Source organism: Phoca vitulina, unplaced genomic scaffold, assembly GCF_004348235.1.
Source record: "Phoca vitulina isolate PV1807 unplaced genomic scaffold, GSC_HSeal_1.0 scaffold108, whole genome shotgun sequence".
NCBI classification, from domain to species: domain Eukaryota; kingdom Metazoa; phylum Chordata; class Mammalia; order Carnivora; family Phocidae; genus Phoca; species Phoca vitulina.
Window position 1 is genome coordinate 609,293 of NW_022589811.1, and position 17,650 is coordinate 626,942.

The 17,650-nt window shown below is 43.7% G+C and overlaps 1 protein-coding gene across 2 annotated transcripts in view; it reads right to left on the bottom strand.

Annotated features, from left to right (window-relative positions):
• Positions 1-839: 839 nt before the first annotated feature.
• Positions 840-17,650, bottom strand: part of CORO1C (coronin 1C) — a 75,306-nt gene continuing 58,495 nt past the window's right edge. The window contains exons 4-11 of one of the 2 annotated variants that reach the window (XM_032397959.1): positions 13,714-13,843; positions 10,629-10,810; positions 9,333-9,452; positions 8,244-8,348; positions 6,154-6,299; positions 3,672-3,729; positions 3,330-3,575; positions 840-1,802 (exon numbers count right to left, since the gene is read on the bottom strand). In XM_032397959.1, coding sequence (XP_032253850.1) covers positions 1,683-1,802; positions 3,330-3,575; positions 3,672-3,729; positions 6,154-6,299; positions 8,244-8,348; positions 9,333-9,452; positions 10,629-10,810; positions 13,714-13,843 — 1,107 coding nt within the window. In that variant the 3' untranslated portion in view covers positions 840-1,682. The remainder of the gene's footprint in view (positions 1,803-3,329; positions 3,576-3,671; positions 3,730-6,153; positions 6,300-8,243; positions 8,349-9,332; positions 9,453-10,628; positions 10,811-13,713; positions 13,844-17,650) is intronic. The other variant, XM_032397960.1, reaches the window with a different exon arrangement.

Below are 17,650 nucleotides of genomic sequence, written 5' to 3' on the forward strand. Positions count from 1 at the left end.
ATCCGGGCTCCCTGTTGCAGATGCTCCCCGCCAGTCCTGTCCCACACAGGCAGGAACAGGCACGCGAGCCCCTGGGTGGGCCCACTGGCACTAGACGTTTCATGTTCAAACACAGACACTCACTCAGCCCTTCCCAGAGATTGCTTAAATCTTGCTCCTCAGGCATGCAAAATGAGAACATGGAAATGGGAGAGAAGTTCGAGCTAACCTAGGAATGGAACAGGTATTCAGAGCTCAGTCGCTGGCCCGTGTGTCTGGGGAGCCTGTGTGTGAGCTGGAGGGGCACGGCAGGCTGGTTCGTGTGGCGAGCACAAAGGGACGAGTTAGTACACATTAAAGGTACAGCAGAGCCCTGCGCTCCTGGTCTTGCATCATGCTAGACCGTTCTCCTCACCCTCAGTATTCAATAGCACTCTCTGGCCTCCTCTTAGCTGAATGTGGGGAGGGCTGAAAGGCAGGGAGGACAGAAGGACTGGCTGGGGGAGCCCTGAGAGAGGCGGCTGCATCCATGAGACCACAGGAAGGACAGGGGCTCCAGGGGCACAGGGAGAACCACCCCTGCCTCCAGCACAACACAGGAACGGCATGGGATGTGCGTGAGAGCAGAGGATCACGTCGGGGCACGCACTCCCCTCCGGGTTCCCCAGGTCTCCGTCCCCTACTGTACTCAAGAGCTAGGCAAGCTGCTGAAATGGGCAAGAAGGAGCACTCCACAGTGGCTTCTGTGGCTTCTTGTCCCGGGAACCCTTGTCAAGTATTGACCGAAACCTGAAACATGATGTTTAAAGTGATCAATGCAATAGATTCTATGTGTATAACAAAACTGCAGAAACACATGCTAGTTTAGGTTAGATTATAATCATCTGAAGCACAGGATAACCAAGAAGTGAAATTCCATTCTGGTACAACCACCCAGTTTCTAGAAAAGAGAAAGGGAAGAAAGGAAACAATACAATAGGAGCTTTTTTGATCAGAAGACTCCATGAAAGGAGAGGGTGGTGATGCGAACCCACGTGATTTTTCAAGTCTTCCTTCTGTACAGTCACGAGGATGACCAGGTTTGTGCTGCAAACGAGCCAGCACCATGTGGCTACTGCTCTGATTGTTCTCAGATGAACGTGTATACAAAATAATATCTTATCTTCATTTAGTTTATAAACATACACAGTGCTGTCCCTTTCAAATTAAGGAAAAAAAACACACACACACAAATACTGCAAAGTAGTAAAATACAAGGGGGGGGAGGAAAAAGCTACTTTTGGTTTTGGCAACATTAAAAAAAAAGAAATATAAAAAGCAATGTGGCATTGGTCCCTGTTCATAAAAAAAAGGTACTTGGGCACGACACTGAATCAGAATTGGTTGGTTTTCTAAAATTCAGAATATCTGGGATTTTAAAAGTAGCACTTTTGCTTTTAAAAGTTCGACAAGTCACATAACACTTAAAACATCAAAAAAGCTTTCTGATAAAAAGCTCAGCTATTTTAAATCACATTTTGTTTCTGCAAATTTGAGAGACGAATTGAGTTCTTACTGGAATGTGGCCTATCGCTGGTTGACAAATGTGACACAGAATGTCTCCGAATGGCAGTGCCTCCCTTTCGCCCTCCCTGGGACCACGCCAACAACCAGCTACCAAGCACAAGTTCCTGCTCCCATTTTGGGGGTGGGGGGGTGGACCTTCAGGCTGCGATCTTCGCCATCTGCTGTTCTAACTTGGAAATGCGCTCATCTTGATTGCAGATTGTGTCTTTTATAGATTTGATCTCTTTTAAAATCTCATCCAACTTGGCTTCGTTTTGCTAAGGAAACCAGAAAGGGGGGAGTGGAGAGGGAAGAGGTTACTAAAACACAGTAAACGAAGCTTACCACAGTACAATCTAATTTTCTACTTTGGAAGTGGCAAGCCACAGCCACCAAATTGGGCCTTCTGAGAAAAGTACTGCCTGCTGGTCAGTCCACCTGCCGCCCACAGCAGAACCAGGGTCCCGCAGCGCTACTCCCATTCCCCGTGCCTGTGCACTCACCTGGACTGACTCAGGACACAGTCAAACTGTGGGACAGGACCGATTCTTTCAGGCCTGCCTCACAGCCCAGCCATCCCACGCAATGCCATCAGGAGTAGCTTCTATGTGACCTGGGTCGGGGGTGACCTTCCAGAGGCTACAGAGCTCCCACCATCTCCCAGGGAGAGTCCTTCTTAGAAGCTAACCCCTCCTGCCCTGCTTGCTAACTCTTCCAAAGAGGCCTTAGTCTGTCCCAGGTGGAGGCAATTCATTTGGAAACCCTGCAGGCCACGGCGCCTCACGTGGCTTCCTCAATGACGGCCAAAGCACCAGCTCCTGCAGGTACCTTGGCTCTTCATTCCACTCACCTTCTCACTGACACCTCACTGCCCGTCCTCTGGCTCCCTGGGATCCTGCTCCACTCCCGCCAACTCCCCATGCCTGTCCTCCCTAGTCAGACCCCGCTCTCTCAGCAGCAGCCCGGGGGCCATGCGGGTGTCCAACATCAGGCTTTGGTTCCCACCCTCCACTGAAACAGTTCTTGCCAAGAGGCCCAAGATCAGCTTTGCTGCTAAGTCTCACTCACCACCAGACGCTTGTCTCTGGAACACTCAGCAACACCTGAACCCTCTTATCACTCTTTCCCCTTCCTGGGACCCTCTCTTTCCAGCACCTGTGGCCCCACACTCTTGTGTTTCATTTCTACCCCAGTCAGACATGACTATAAACACTGGGGAGAAACAGTTCAGAAAACACCGAAGCAGGGGCGCCTGGTGGCTTAGTCAGTTAAGCGTCTGCCTTCGGCTCAGGTCATGATCCCAGAATCCTGGGATCGAGCCCCACATCGGGCTCCTCGCTCAGCAAGGAGTCTGCTTCTCCCTCTCCCTCTGCCCCTGGCTTGTGCGCTCTCTCTTTCGCTCACTCTTTCTCTCAGAGATGATAGTAGATTGACTTCTACCCTGGTCCTTACAAAAAAACACAGTTAAAGGAGACAAAAGTGGCCACAAGCTCACAAATGTCATGTGACCAAGAAGGTCCTTACAAATAGTACATGTTCTCATTCACTAAAAGCCCTGAGCCCGGGGTGCCTGGGTGGCTCAGTCAGTTAAGTGGCTGCCTTCAGCTCAGGTCATGATCCCAGGGTCCTGAAATCGAGCCCCACGTCGGGCTCCCAGCTCAGTGGGGAGTCTGCTGCTTTCTCTGCCCCTGCCCGTGTTCTCTCTCTCGTTAAAAAAAAAAAAAAAAAAAAAAAAACTTAAAAAAAAAAGGTAAATCAAAGCCCTGAGCCAGCCAAGCACACCCCCCACCTCCTGCAGGCCTTACCACACTGGCCATGTCTGGGGTTTTCTTAGGGACATTGATCAGGTCGCACTTCTTATTTGCAGTGGGCTTGCTATCCAGAATGTTCTTCTTGACCACCTTGAGATCCCTGTTTTTGCCGGGAATGTATCCATGCTTTAAGGAGATGAGGACTGGCTCTGCATTCCTCCCCTCAAACCACTCCTCTGCCTCCAGCGCTGCTTCAGGCCCCGCTGTGTCAGGATACAGGTCATCTTGGAAAAGGTCGGACTACAAGAGACATTTTGGGAAAATCCTTAAAGAAGACAGACCTGGAATTTAAAAAATCTTTTTAAACATGGATTGCCTAGGAAACCGGGCACTCACCTTCCTGGGAACAGTCATGATAATAGGCTCACACTTTCTCTCATGAAGTTTGAAGAATCTTCAAGGGGGAAATAAAGGCAAAGTTGTATTAAGTGAAACAGGAGGCCAGGTAACAGGCTTCATGACTGACAACTAGTCTTCTATCTACATTGCTGGATGAACACAAAATGCTTTGTCTATAACCTTAGCTGATCTACTCTGGGGAGCAGGTACAATTTGTGTTCCCATTTTCCAGGTGAGAAAAGAGAAGTCAAGAGTAACTATGCTAGGAAATGGTGGACTGGAAACAAGAACCAGGAGCAGAAGTTTATACTTCTGGGGATGGTCCAACTCCAGTCATCTGGGGGCTGACCAGCCATGGTGGAAACACCACCACCGACGATGATTCACTTCTGGAAAAGTGACCAAGTCAGCAGGCAGGAGAGAACAAACACCTAATATTAATAGCTTCTATGACTTGGATGCCAGGCCTTCTGCCAACTAGAGGTAGTTGAACGTTTGTCAACATAAATAGGATTTTTAAAAAGGAAAAGAAAACAATCTTAAGATTAAAATTTTGGCATCCAAGCAAACCACATCATGTCTAACATTCAAGAAAAATCTGAAATTATCCAAAACGTGGCAAGAGTGGGAACCTCTGCAGCCAGCTTGGCGGTAAAACAGACTGCGCTGGGACTGACAGCCAGCTCAAGGACTGCGTGTGGCGGCCTGTTTAGCACAGTGCCCAGTGTCTAACGAATGCTCAAGAAACACTTCATATGTAGGAGGTATCCTGAAGGATTGTGCTTATAAGTCTCTTAAACTTCTAGATGACAGTAAAATAAAGGCTTTCCCAAATACTGGAGGCAATCTTAAGTTTGGATTCAGTCTATTTTGAACCAGATTTTGATGAGATTGGTTTACACCATAATTCTGAATTATCTGTGACAGCTTTCCTTCACTGCTCCAGTTATAGAGAACTGAATGTATTTTAAAAAGAAACTTACAATAATTAATGTAAAAAGGGGCTTCTAAAAAATTATTTTTATTTTTAAAGATGTGTTCATTACTTGTGTGACCAGGACAGCATAGTTAGGCAGATGTCCATAGAAATGTAGTGTTGTGGGGCGCCTGGGTGGCTCAGTTGGTCAAGTGCCTGACTCTTGATTTTGGCTCAGATCATGATCTCAGGATCCTGAGATCAAGCTCCACGTCGGGCTCTGCGCTCAGCAGGGAGTCGGCTTGAGAGCTCTGTCTTTCCCTCTCTCTCTGCCCCTCCCCCTGCACGTGCGCTCTCTAAAATAAACAAAATAAATTTTTAAAAATTAAAAAAAAAGAAGAAAGAAATGTAGTGCTATACAAATGTGCGGTATGACTAGGCCTGATAGTGCTAGTCATTCTGTTGTTTAAAATGGTCACTGGGGTGCCTGGGTGGCTCAGTCATTAAGCATCTGCCTTCAGCTCAGGTCATGATCCCAGGGTTCTGGGACTGAGCCCCGCCATCGGGCTCCCTGCTCAGCGGGAAGCCTGCTTCTCCCTCTCCCACTCCCCCTGCTTGTGTTCCCTCTCTCACTGTGTCTCTGTCAAGTAAATAAATAAAATCTTTAAAAGAAACAAAAAAAATACATGACCAAACTGTTTAAAAAAAAAAAAAGAAATGGTCAGTCATTCGTGAGTCTCATGAACTATCATTTGTTAACCAGCAGGACAAAAAAGCCTACCCTTTAGGAAGACCACTAGCATTATGCAATATAAAATTTTAAATCCACAGTAGTATAGAGAGGCAGGAATTATATAACATAGCTGAACCTCCTAAATCAAGCTAACCCAACACCCAGCTATTGGTCTTTGGCTTCTCTAACTTAGGATCCATGAGGTCTACAATCCAGTTTGGAACGTATTTGTCCCCCCACAGGGCAGAAAAACCATCTCTTCTTTCCATCCCAAGGGCAGGCCCTCCCTGCTTGCCTCCCAGGGAACACTGGCCACAGTCTCAGCCTGAAGACAAGAGATGAAGGCTTTGCTATTTAAGTTAAGTGTGCAATATGCCTCGGCTAACCCAGTGCACTGCAGGTTATGTAGTGTGAAGAATAGGGAGGGACACAGTTCAATTAAATGATTTTGAAAGGTTCTTCACTGCTCTAAAACTCCATGTTCTGGGGCACCTGAGCAGTCTGCCTTTGGCTCAGCTCATGATCTCCGGGTCCTGGGATCGAGCCCCATATCGGGCTCCCAGCTCAGCTGGGAGTCTGCTTCTCCTTTTCCCTCTGCCACTCCCCACTGCTTGTGCTTTCTCGTCTCTCTCTCAAATGAATAAATAAAATCTTTTAAAAAAGTAAATAAAACTCCATGTTCCTAAGTGTGGGCAGGAAAGGAGACACCAATTCTACACCACAACAAAGGGCACACAGACTGGCTCCACAGCATGACTGGTAGATGTACTGTTCTTGTGCGGTGCGCACGGCACAAACAATGTGAAGACTTTACCAGACCAATTCTTTACCTGGCAATCTCACATTTGTTAACATCAAGTCCCCTCTTGGGCATGTAGCCCATCCCTCTCTGAGGCTCCTTGCTGCTGAATGTGTTGAGGTAGTGGACGTACGGGGATTCATCTGTGATCTCAAAATAGCGGATACTGCTGTCACCCTACAAGAAATCAGAGACAAGTTTGCGTTGGATGTTACCTGAAGCACCTGGCTGAAGTGGGGTCTCTCTGCCCTCTAAGCCCAGCATTAACCGGGACTCCGCCTCAGTGGCCAACCTTTGCTTTCTCTTCAGAGGAAGAGGATACGATGGTTTCTCTTCCTGGCAAAGCCAGCCCTCACTTATCAGATGCTAGCTTGTCCTTTAAACGGTCTCCTCTGCCTCCTACTGAAGGCTCAAATTTTACTCCACTGAGCTAGACACCAAGTCGGAGTCAGGGCAAAAATGTTAACACTTCTGGCCAAGCAACTGCAATTGCAATTCAACTTCAAAAAACAAACAAAAGTCTAGTAGGACTGCAGAGAAGGCAATGACTGATTCTCACTGGCAATGGAATGGTGGTGTTCACAGGCCTGAGGGCACTAACACTGGACCATCAGATGATAATAAAAAGTAAGATTTTTATAATTAAGAAACATTAAGAATAAATGTTCTTAATCATTATTAATTCATTATTCTTAACTCATAGTAATTCTTAATTCATAATTAAGATACTTACTAAAACATGAGTATCCTTTCACTTTAGAAGGTAGTGCTATCTCGTAGCAGTGTGTCAAATTCTATGATAATTTTGCTTAGAAAGGTCAGATGTTTTTGGAGATCTGAAGCATATGCTAGTCTCTCCAAGTATAACTGTCACACAGTTATACCAACCTGAACAACGAAGGCAAGGCTGCCTGCTAGAAGCAGTGTGCGTGTGTGTGTGTGTGTGTGTGTGTAAGATATAAATAACCAGGCAGTATTATGCCTTGTTTACAAGTCTCATTTTGCATGGTTTCCACTTGTTTCAATGGTGTAAATATCTAAAGCAATGGTAAAAAAGCTAAACACAGACTGTTTCCTGCATACTCAAAATAACTTTCCACCTCGGGTTAATAATATCTGGGTAACCGCTCCTGTTATTTGTTTTGATGTACTCTATGGCAGTTGTGAACATCTGAAGTAAAATGACTTTCAAGGAAACAGACAAGATCCCAGTTTCTAAGCAACTGATCTATGACAACTATGAGAAGTGAAACATCTCTGGTTTTACCTAGCAAGGGGCTACCTAACAGGTTTGGGGGAAATGTATCAACAGCTCCAGCTGCATTAATTCATTTATTTCAACTACAAAAATTCTAAGGAAAACAGAACCTACAAAAGAATATGGAACATTAAGGTTACTGTCCACTAAAATAAAATCCTCCTCCTCCTCCTCAAGCTGGTAACCCTGTAATTAGAGAGATCATTAAGGCAGGAAGGTAGGCTTTCTGATTTTAGTGTGGGGTCTTCCTGTAACAACTGTCACCTCCTGAAACTAGGCAGACCACACACTTTCAAGCCCAGGGCCCTAATGCTGGAACTCCAGGAACAAGAAAAACACCCTGGAGAATCTCTGAGCCCTTCAAAAGCTCCTATCCACAAAGCTCATGGCATGTGGTGATAAGTACCTACATGCCAATATAGGGCTACCCGGTGGATTTCAGCATTAGATGTGGCTACCTCGTTACTCACTCGTCATACCATTACAGAGCAATCTAAAATCCCGGATCACATGGCACCAGAGGTGAAAGGAACATCAGTGTGTCCTCTTTTTTTCATTAGAGTGCCTGAGCAAAGACATCCCTGTCGGCATTTGCCCCAACACCAGATCCCCACCCCTGCTGCAGTCAGAAGTCCTGAACACAGGATGTTATTGCCACACAAATGACAAACTCAAAGGGCCCAGTCTCAAGACCGAAAACACATTAAAATCACTGGTCCTTATTTTAGCTTAAGACATACACACAATAAGATAAATCAAAATATTAAAATGATGTAATGCATTGCCCATCTACTAAATCTCTGAAGGATACTTTTCCTCTTACAAGATTAAATTTAATATGAAACATTAAAATGACTGTTTACCTTTCCACATAAGTAAATGATACTGGTGTCGGGGTCATAGAAGGGCAGCAACACCCCATTGCTAGTGTCCATTTCATGAAGAGCGATTGGTTCCTGCATATTTTTCTGGGAAAAAAATACAAATATATATATTTGTATACACACACATTTTTACAAGGTGAATCATTCTTTTATCCCTAATTATGTGAGCAATTTCCTAGAGTAATGAAAAGTTGAACAATGCACATATAATATTCATACATGTAAATACCAATTCATACACATAAATACCAATTTTCCAAACCAATGAAAACTGTCAATTTGACAACCTCATCAATGTACACATCACTGTGATTCCAAGACAGACAAAGATGAGACAGACAGCCCTTCCCCTTTGATTTTTTTTTTCTTTTTTAAAAAAATTTATTTATTTAAAGTAGGCTCCACGCCCAATGCAGGGTTTGAACTCATGACCCTGAGATCAAGAGTCACACACTCTACTGAGCCAGGCAGGCACCCTATTTCCTTTTTCAAAAGAAATGTTTCTTATTGTAAATATACATTCTTTAAAGTTACAGAAAGACTATAAAAATCATCCCATATTCCATAATCCCACAGTCCAGTGGGTGGCAAAAACAATGACTGCTTTTGTCTACTTCCTTCCTTCCAACATACACACACACACACACACACACACACACACACACACACACACAGATTGAGATCATACCGTATATTCAGTTTTGTTATTTTTTTCACTTATGCTATTCTCGACATTTTCCTAAGCATGACTATTTTGATTTAAACATTTGATCATATAAAAATAAAGTTCAGAACTTGTTTCCCAAGTTCTAAACACTGGCTTCTTTGTGCATTCTTTTTAAAAAACGTAGTCAACACAGACTACTTGAGAGTATCAAGAATGCATTTTTGTAATACATTTAAGCAATAAGTCTCCAGTGAGGATAAGAACGTAACATCCAATTTAAGACCAGCAGGAGTTCAGAAAACTACACTAAGAATCCTATAATCCATTTACCCACCCAAAGACCTGCTCAGAAAAGAGAAAGCTCAAATGTAAGGCAGTGGAAAGGCTGGGAAGGGGCGTACCGGATTCCAGAGAGCCAGCTGCCGCTCACTCATGCGGCTGAAACCAGTGGTAAAGACATTCCCGTCAGCCAGAAAGATGGCTCTCATAGGTCTTGCTCCTTCATGTGCTTTCTCCTTCTCCTGGGGGACCAAGAATCATAGGCATATTATATTCAAACTGCAGTAAAGGTGGGGTGGGGTGGGAGAGTGGGGGCTCATACCTGAATCCAACCCATGCCCCCCATGCCATTCAGATTACCAGGCGTGCACGTGTGTGTGTATGTGTGTGTGTGTGTGTGTGTGTGTGTCCTCCCAAAATGAGAAAACAAAGAGACTATGTAATTTGGCCAAGGTCCCTCAGCTAGTTAGCAAGCAAGAATGCCAGGAGTTGACTCAAAAGCCTCACTCCTTCCACCATGCCCTGCTGCCAACCCAAGTCCATGCTCTGTAAAAACAAAAAACATGAAAGGACTCTGCCAGATGTCTGTTTCTCAAGAGGATAACCTGAAGTTGGATATACCCTACGGTTTCTACCAAATTCACTGGACAGAAGGAAGTCTAGTTCAGTTAACCCCTTCCTTAATCTCATTTGTTCACTGAGAGTGCACTAGTTGTGAGCCCTGAAGGTTCTAGTGGAGAAAGCCCTTTGCGCAGGGCCGGGCAAGTCCCCAGTGCTCAATAAGCACTAGTCATGACCGCCACCCAACTCTTAAGAAGTAAAACTGCCGAGAAACCAGCACATCCCAGAGAGAGGCAAATGCAGGACCAGAGACCGGGGCTGATGCAAGACACTCTGGGATCCAGCACCTGCCGTTTCAACCCCAGCTCAAGTCCCAAATGCCCATCTTCTGTCACAATGGGTGACCTGGTGAGGCCTACTCTGAGTGGCAGAAACTAAGACATGGAACTGAAGAGACAACCTGTGGCATCTCTGTGAGGTACTCTGATGATGGCTGCAGGAAGGGGCAGGGATCAATCCTCAGCACTAAGCCAGGAATGCAGTTAATAGTTTAGGTTAGCTGATCTAGACTTGTAAATTCTCAAGGACTCTAGCGAACTGATGAAAACTTCATTTCTTTGTGAAAAGTGGTCCCCAAGTGAGAGAGAAGACTCGTGTAAATGCTGGAACGCACAACTCTGAAGAGTGGCTGGGAGGCAGAAGCCTGAACAAGGCTCTTCGGATTCACGGTTCAGCGTCTGGCGTCTGCACACAACGAGGCTCCACTGACCAGGGCGAGGCCTCTACAGCCTGCCTTTTAACAAGCAAAGTTCACTAAGTGCTACAAAGATGGGGCATTTTGTCCTAAGCATACTTACAGCAACAATCTCTTGTTTCCTAGGATCGATTACTCTCACTTTCTTGTCTTTGGAAGCTGTACAGATCAGACTGCCGTTCCGGTTCCAGCTTACGTTGTAAATCATGTCTGAATGCATAGCATCCAAGTTTATAAGGGCTTCCCCCGTCCCCACATTCCAGATGATGATGGCATTATCACAGCCTGAAAGCAAGCAAAGCCACGCCCCTCAGAGATGAGAAACACCTGTTACAGCAACGCTTGAAAGCTGCAAATACAGTGAGGAGACATACGCACAGAAAGAAAGACGCTGATTGTAAGTGGCTCTATTTACTTGCTGGGAGTTAAAAACTCAAGTGACAAAGGAAAAAGACATCTGTATAAAAGAAATGTGTTAAAGGGAAAATACGGCTTGCTAAGTTTGGGTTCATATGAAACAAACAAAAAGCAATGACCAAAGAACTCTAAGAAAATAAAATCTATTTTTTTGAGAATTAACTGGGACTGGTGGACCCCATGTGATCTTAATCTTCCCTTTTCTAGTAAAACCAACATCAGAATGAACAGTTTATTTCTTCTCCAGCAGAACTAAAAATAAAGTTTAAATAGCTGTTTAGAACACTCAACAAAAATGTGGGACAGCAGGTTATTCAAATCAAAAATGCTGTAAAACATGGTCTTACATTAAAGCATGGTAAATCAAGTAAGCGGAAGGGAAATGCATGTGTGCTCAGAGCAGATCTTTATCTTTAAAAGGGGAGAAAAATAGGTCAAGACTGGGCTGATCTGAGAAGCCCAAACTGTAATCAAGTAGGCATGTGGATTCAGAAGCTGATCCCAGAAGAGGCCACAATGCTGATGGAGCCACACCCCTCTGCTCATTGACTCCAACTTCCTTCAAGCATTAGGCCCAAGGCCCCTTTATTTTATTTTATTTTTTTAAAGATTTATTTATTTTAGAGGGGGGGGAAGGGCAGAGGGGGAGAGAGAATCTCAAGCAGGCTCCCTGCTGAGTGTGGAGCCTGATGAGGAACTCAGTCCCAGGACCCTGAGATCATGACCTGAGCCAAAGGCAGACGCTCAACTGACTGAGCCACCCAGGTGCCCCACTCAAGACTACTTTAAAAAGCAGGTGCCACTTGTTGCTTCCAGGACATTAGTTCAAGGATGAAGCAAAATAAGGGATGGATACCCTGAAGATAAATTCTTGCCAATAAGCCAATTTTGCAAGCACTTCAAAAAAACTCAGCCACTGATATCCAGACACGTAGGTTGTCTATGGGATGGAAACAGGAGATTGGGAAAAAGGCCTGCACAACAGTAAAGCTGCACCTGAACCCTGGGGTGAGACCTGACCCTCCCTCTGCCTTGTGCACCACAAGCAAACAGGTAACTTTAGCCACCATGGATGGATCACGTAGCCTGAAAATACGCACAACACTGCCATCAACCATTCTCCTTGTTTGTAAAAGGCAGAATGGGGATCAGTCGGCTGATGATGCCATATGCTGGGCCTCAATGACAAGGGGCAGCAGGAAAACTTCCATGATGGAATTCCACCTCTGGAACTGTTTTCTCTCCTTATCAGACTGAGTAGAACATCAGAAGGTTCCCAGGTTTAGTCACTTGTGATTTTAACTAAAAGAGAGAATTTTATATAGCATCTTTTTTGAAAAGTAGTCCTTGGTTTCAATAGGTACCTGGTGTTAAGTTTTTTAATTTACCTTATTACATCATAAACACCCTCTATTCCTAGTTAAAAACTCAACTGCCCCCTTCCTTTTTACTGGTGAGCAGAAAGATCTTTAAAATTCTACTACTAAGTTTAGTATTCCTTTTTTTATAAATCAATTTTATTACAGTATAATTTACATACAATCCAATGCACCTATTTTAAGTATACATTTGCTAAATTTTGACAAATGTATATATTCATGTAGCCATCATCACAATCAAGATATAGAACATTTCCACCACCCCATGAGGCTCCCTTGTGACCTTTGTATTGCTTCTATAAAAGATAAAATCTCAAACTGTAGGCAGAGGACAAGATTTCTGTAGGATAACACTTAGAAACCACTCAACTGGCAAACCAAGAACACTAAATCTTGGCTTGAGGGTTCACTGCAGTGCTATTCAAAGGTGTAAAAAAAAAAACCCCAGGAAACCTCAATGTCCCGAAATAGGGGCCTGATTAAATAAATGAAGGTATCCAGACAGTGGACTATTAATGGTGGTGTTAAAAATATCACAGGAATGGGGCATCTGGGTGGCTCAGTAGGTTAAGCATCTGCCTTCAGCTCAGGTCATGATGCCAGGGTTCCGGGGTCGAGCCCCGCATCAGACTCCCTGCTCAGTGGGGAGTCTGTTTCTTCCTCTGCCCCTCACCCTGCTCTCGTGCTCTCTCACCCTCTCTCAAATAAATAAAATCTTAAAAAAAAAAAAAAAACAGGAATAACATTCAATGGCACACGGACAGGACCATAGTGCACCACTAAGCACAGAAAGCAGAAAGCAGGTCACATGTAAAGTTTCTGAACCTATCTTTGTGGGTAAAATCATTTATGTGTGTGCACAAAAGTTCTTCTGGAAAGAAACATCAATGATGATATTCCTTCTGAGTAGGTGGTAGGATTACAAATGATTTTATTTTCCCCTTTTGTTTATATATTTTTTTCTATAACATACATGTACTACTTATATAAGGAGAAAAATCAAAGTATCTTTTTCAAGGAAGGAGATTTGCCTAACAGGATCACCCCAAAGCTGGCAACAACATTCAGAGCGGGCACCCAGGGCTCCTACCAGGGATCCTCCTGCTATCTCAGGAATAACTGAAACTGTGGTCCAGGAAGGGCCCCAGCAGGAGCCATGAGTCTGTTGGGATTCTAGGTAAGAACGTATCTGTTCCTTTCTCTAGGCAACAAGTCTTGAGTCAGACTGCCAAAGTGGCCTTCACACATAGCCATGTGCCTGTGGGCACGGGGGCTGGGGAGCCACCGTATCCCGGCCCCTCACTGTCAGTTCCCGGTGAGCTGCTTCAGATGCGCCCTGCACACATGGAAACACACTGGCTACAGTGCCCTCCCCCAGTGCTGAGCTCCCACCTGCGCTAAGAAGTACATTGCGGGTAGTCGGATGCCAGGCCACGATGCCGACTCTCTTTGAGTGGCCTTCTAAAATCACCACCGGTTCGGTCAGGGAGAGGGTAAGTCCATTTTCTGGGATCTGCCACACCTGTTGGGAAAGGAAGCAAGAGGGACCATATGAGGGGTGACCTTTCATTGTCACATTTCCTGTGACCATCCAGTTTGCTGACTTGCTCTGTATAAACAGAACACACACTGGCTTTTGGATGAAAGGCAGAATATTGTATGACTCTAAGCAGGTTTTTTAAAAATGGAGTAGGCTATTAAAGATCAGAACATCCATCAGGACTATAAAATGTTGCCTCTCCACTTTTACTTAATAGTTGAGATTTTATTTTAAAATTCCCTGTTAAGTTCAAAATCTCCAGTTAGAAGCGTGCCAAAAAAAAAAAAAAAAAAAAAAATCAAAGAATAGGAAACACCTGAAACACCCGTGAGACGCAGCACTGGGGTGACAGGCCCCAGCTGAGCCCAGGGTTCTGGAGGGGAGAGCAAACGCCACACACCAGGGCTCCTGGGGGATGGTGCCATTTTTAAAACATCATGTTTTCTGTGATTTTACATTTGGAAAATAAAAATATACATAATAGTTCTGTAACATCTAGCATAGAAAAATCTTACAAAGAAAAAAAGATAAATCAGGCCTCATCAAAATTAAAAACTTTGCCTTTCAAAGAACACAATCAAGATGGTGAAAAAGAATATATAAAGACCTCCTAACAAATCAATAATAAAAGGAAAATAACCCAATTTTAGAAGTGGGCAAGGAATTTAAGTAGAACACTTCTTCAAGAAAGATATATAGTTTTCAAAGGCACATGAAAACGTGCTCAATATTATTAGTCATTAGGGAAATGCAAATCTAAACCACAATAAAACATCAGTTCATACCCACTGGGAGGCTATAATCAAAAGACAGATAGTGAGTGCTGGTGAAGATGGGGGGCAATCAGAGCCCCCTACACCACTGGTGGGAATGTAAAATGGTGCAGCCACTTTGGAAAAGTCTGGCAGTTCTCAAATGATTTAACACAGAGTTACTATATGGCCCAGCAACATCACTCCTAAGGTAACCCAAGAGAAATGAAAATATATGTCCACACAAAAACTTGTACATGAATGTTCATAGCAGCATTATTCATAAACGCCAAAATGTGGAAACAACCCAAATGTCCAGCCACTGAGAAACAGATAAACAAAATGTGATATATGTGTACAAGGGAATATTTGTCCACAAAAAGAAATTAAGTACTGATTCATGCTAAAACATGGATGAAGCTTGAAATATTATGCTAAGTAAAAAAAGCTAATTCCAAAAGACCACATATTGCAGGATTCTGTGTATATGAAATGTCCAGAATAGAAAAATACATAGAGACAGAAAGTAGATTAGCAGTTGCTTAGTGCTGGGGACTCGGGGGCAGCGATAGCTAATGAATACATGGTTTCTTTTTGGGGTTGATGAAATGAGCTAAAATTGTCTCTGGTGGTAGTTTTACGTATCTGTGAATAAATTAAGACCATTAAACTGTACACTTTAAATGGGTGAACTGTATGTGAATTACAGCTCAATGAAGCGGTTTTAAAAAATCCTCTTGACTGGTGAATACACACAGAAGATTCATCTTATCTTAACTGGGGACATGCCTGGGTGGCAGAGGGGGACGGGGATGGGAAAAGCATTAGACGGAAGGGACAAGAGACTCTGACAGTGGAAGACCTGAGTTTTAACAGGTTAAGAGACACCCTCTAAGAAGAAAGAACCGAGTCACCACTAAGCTGAGTAGCACGAAAACCCTGTAGAAAACCAGACATTCAGTAATATTTGTTTGTGAAAACGCTAAAGTTTAAAATAATTATCTTCTTATATACGGAGATTAAAACACATTAAATGAGTTAATATATTTTAAATATACAAATATTTAAAATATATTAAACAATTCAAATGTATTAATATATTAAAATAAGTAAATTTACCACCAAAAAAGATTTTAAGGAACTAGTTCATGAAAAATTTAGAACTTGCCAGTGAAAAATCATGCTCAACAGTGGAACAAGTGAGAAACAGAATTTTCCTTTGTTGGGGATTTTTAAGGAGGAGACAAACAACTGTCTGTTTTCAACTGCTTAGTGGAAGGCAGAGATCTGGATTAGATGAGTGTTTAAGGTTCAGCTCAGTTCTGTTGTCCTGCAAAAAATTAGAAGAAAAAGTTTGCCATCCTGAAGAATGGGAAAAAGTCAAGAATTCAGTGATCATTCATTCTGCACAGGCTAACTATAACCCTGGTTATAGTATATATAACCCTATAACCGCTTACTAAATTCTGCCCAGGCTAATTATAACCCCTTACGCCAATCATGGCCAAACAAACGTGACTTCTGACGGCCCAAGCTTAGGATGTCACCTGATTTCCCCTGAACCCTCATCATTGAGCAAATTTTAAACAATGCAGTTGTGAACAAGCATAGATGGCACAAGAAAACCTACCTTGCCTCTCTTCACCAAACAGACTCTGACCCGTGCCTCTCTTCCCTGGGGGTGTGGCTATCTGCTTACCACCCCCAGCATTATTGGTTTGCTTTCATCCGGATACACACTATTTTTAGTGAAGGGTTTATGATTAGTCAAACAGCTCCAAATTGAACTTAACTATCTGAATGTAGAGCAGGTCTGGGGTTTTTTTTTTTAATAGAAGGAACGGAAAACTGATTGGATCAAAGCCTGAAGTCACTGAGAAACAATTATGAAATGGGACTTCAGTGACTCAACAGGAAATGCATTTTCCAAGCTGAATTCTGACCCGGGCTTCAAAGTGGAGAAGCAGTAACGCCACCTGCCATCTCCAGATGGCACCACGACCACGGGTTGCTGGCTTCTCTTGCAAGGACTCTAACCACAATTAAATACTGTGTTTTCTAAATCCCTGATGAGGCGTGGAGTGATGGAAGGCTTTGTTTACAGTCAGCATTTCCAATCTTAAATATGAGGGTGAAGCAGAGCCCATAACGGGACTTCACCTTTTCCTGTCTCTAGCTTCTCCCTCCATCCATGTTTTCCTTGGATTGCAAGGAAATTTTAATGATGGAGCAAAATTTATTACATAATTTTTTAAATGAGGATACTCTCTTCCTTTTTTATCTCACCTTAGCAGAGTCAATGGTTCCTAACCCATTTTACCACCTTGGTCACTCCTTCACACAACACATCTCTCGAGTAGCCTCTACTTAAGGCAGGCCCATTACCAGGCAAGAGGGGAAAGGGTGACTACACACAGAGTCTGCTGTCAAGCGGTTTACAGTCTAACAGAAAGCAGAGACTTCTAAGAGACCAAAAATCGAAGACAAGTGGTATGATGTAGAGGCTTGGGGCATGGGCTCCAGAGCCAAACAGACCCCGCAGGGTTCAAATCCTGCCTGGGACACTTACAGCGATGGTCCTGGGCAAACAACTCGACATCACTGGGCACAGAGGAAACATGAGTACTTATACTTTCTAGGGCTGCTGTGGGGATTTCTAAGCCCTTTATGTACATGATTACATTTAATCATGTACATAAGTCCTAGAACAGTGCCTGGCATTCAGTCAGTGCCCCGTCAGATGCAGAGACAGAACAGTACAGTGGTTAGGAACATGGGCTCCAGAACTAGAACAGACTGCCCAATTCCTGATTCTGCCCCATATCAGCTGCATAACCTTGGAGACAGTGACCTAAACTTTCTGAGCCTTAAGATTTCCTCATCTATAAAACGGGAAGAGTAATGAATCTGTTTTCACTACAGGTTGTTTTGAGAAGCAATGTGGTAATAAGAGTCTAAAGTATTTAGAATAACGCCTGTCATAAGGCAGGCTCTTCCCAAGTGTGAGCCCTTGCTGCTGCCTGTGTAATGTGCCCGG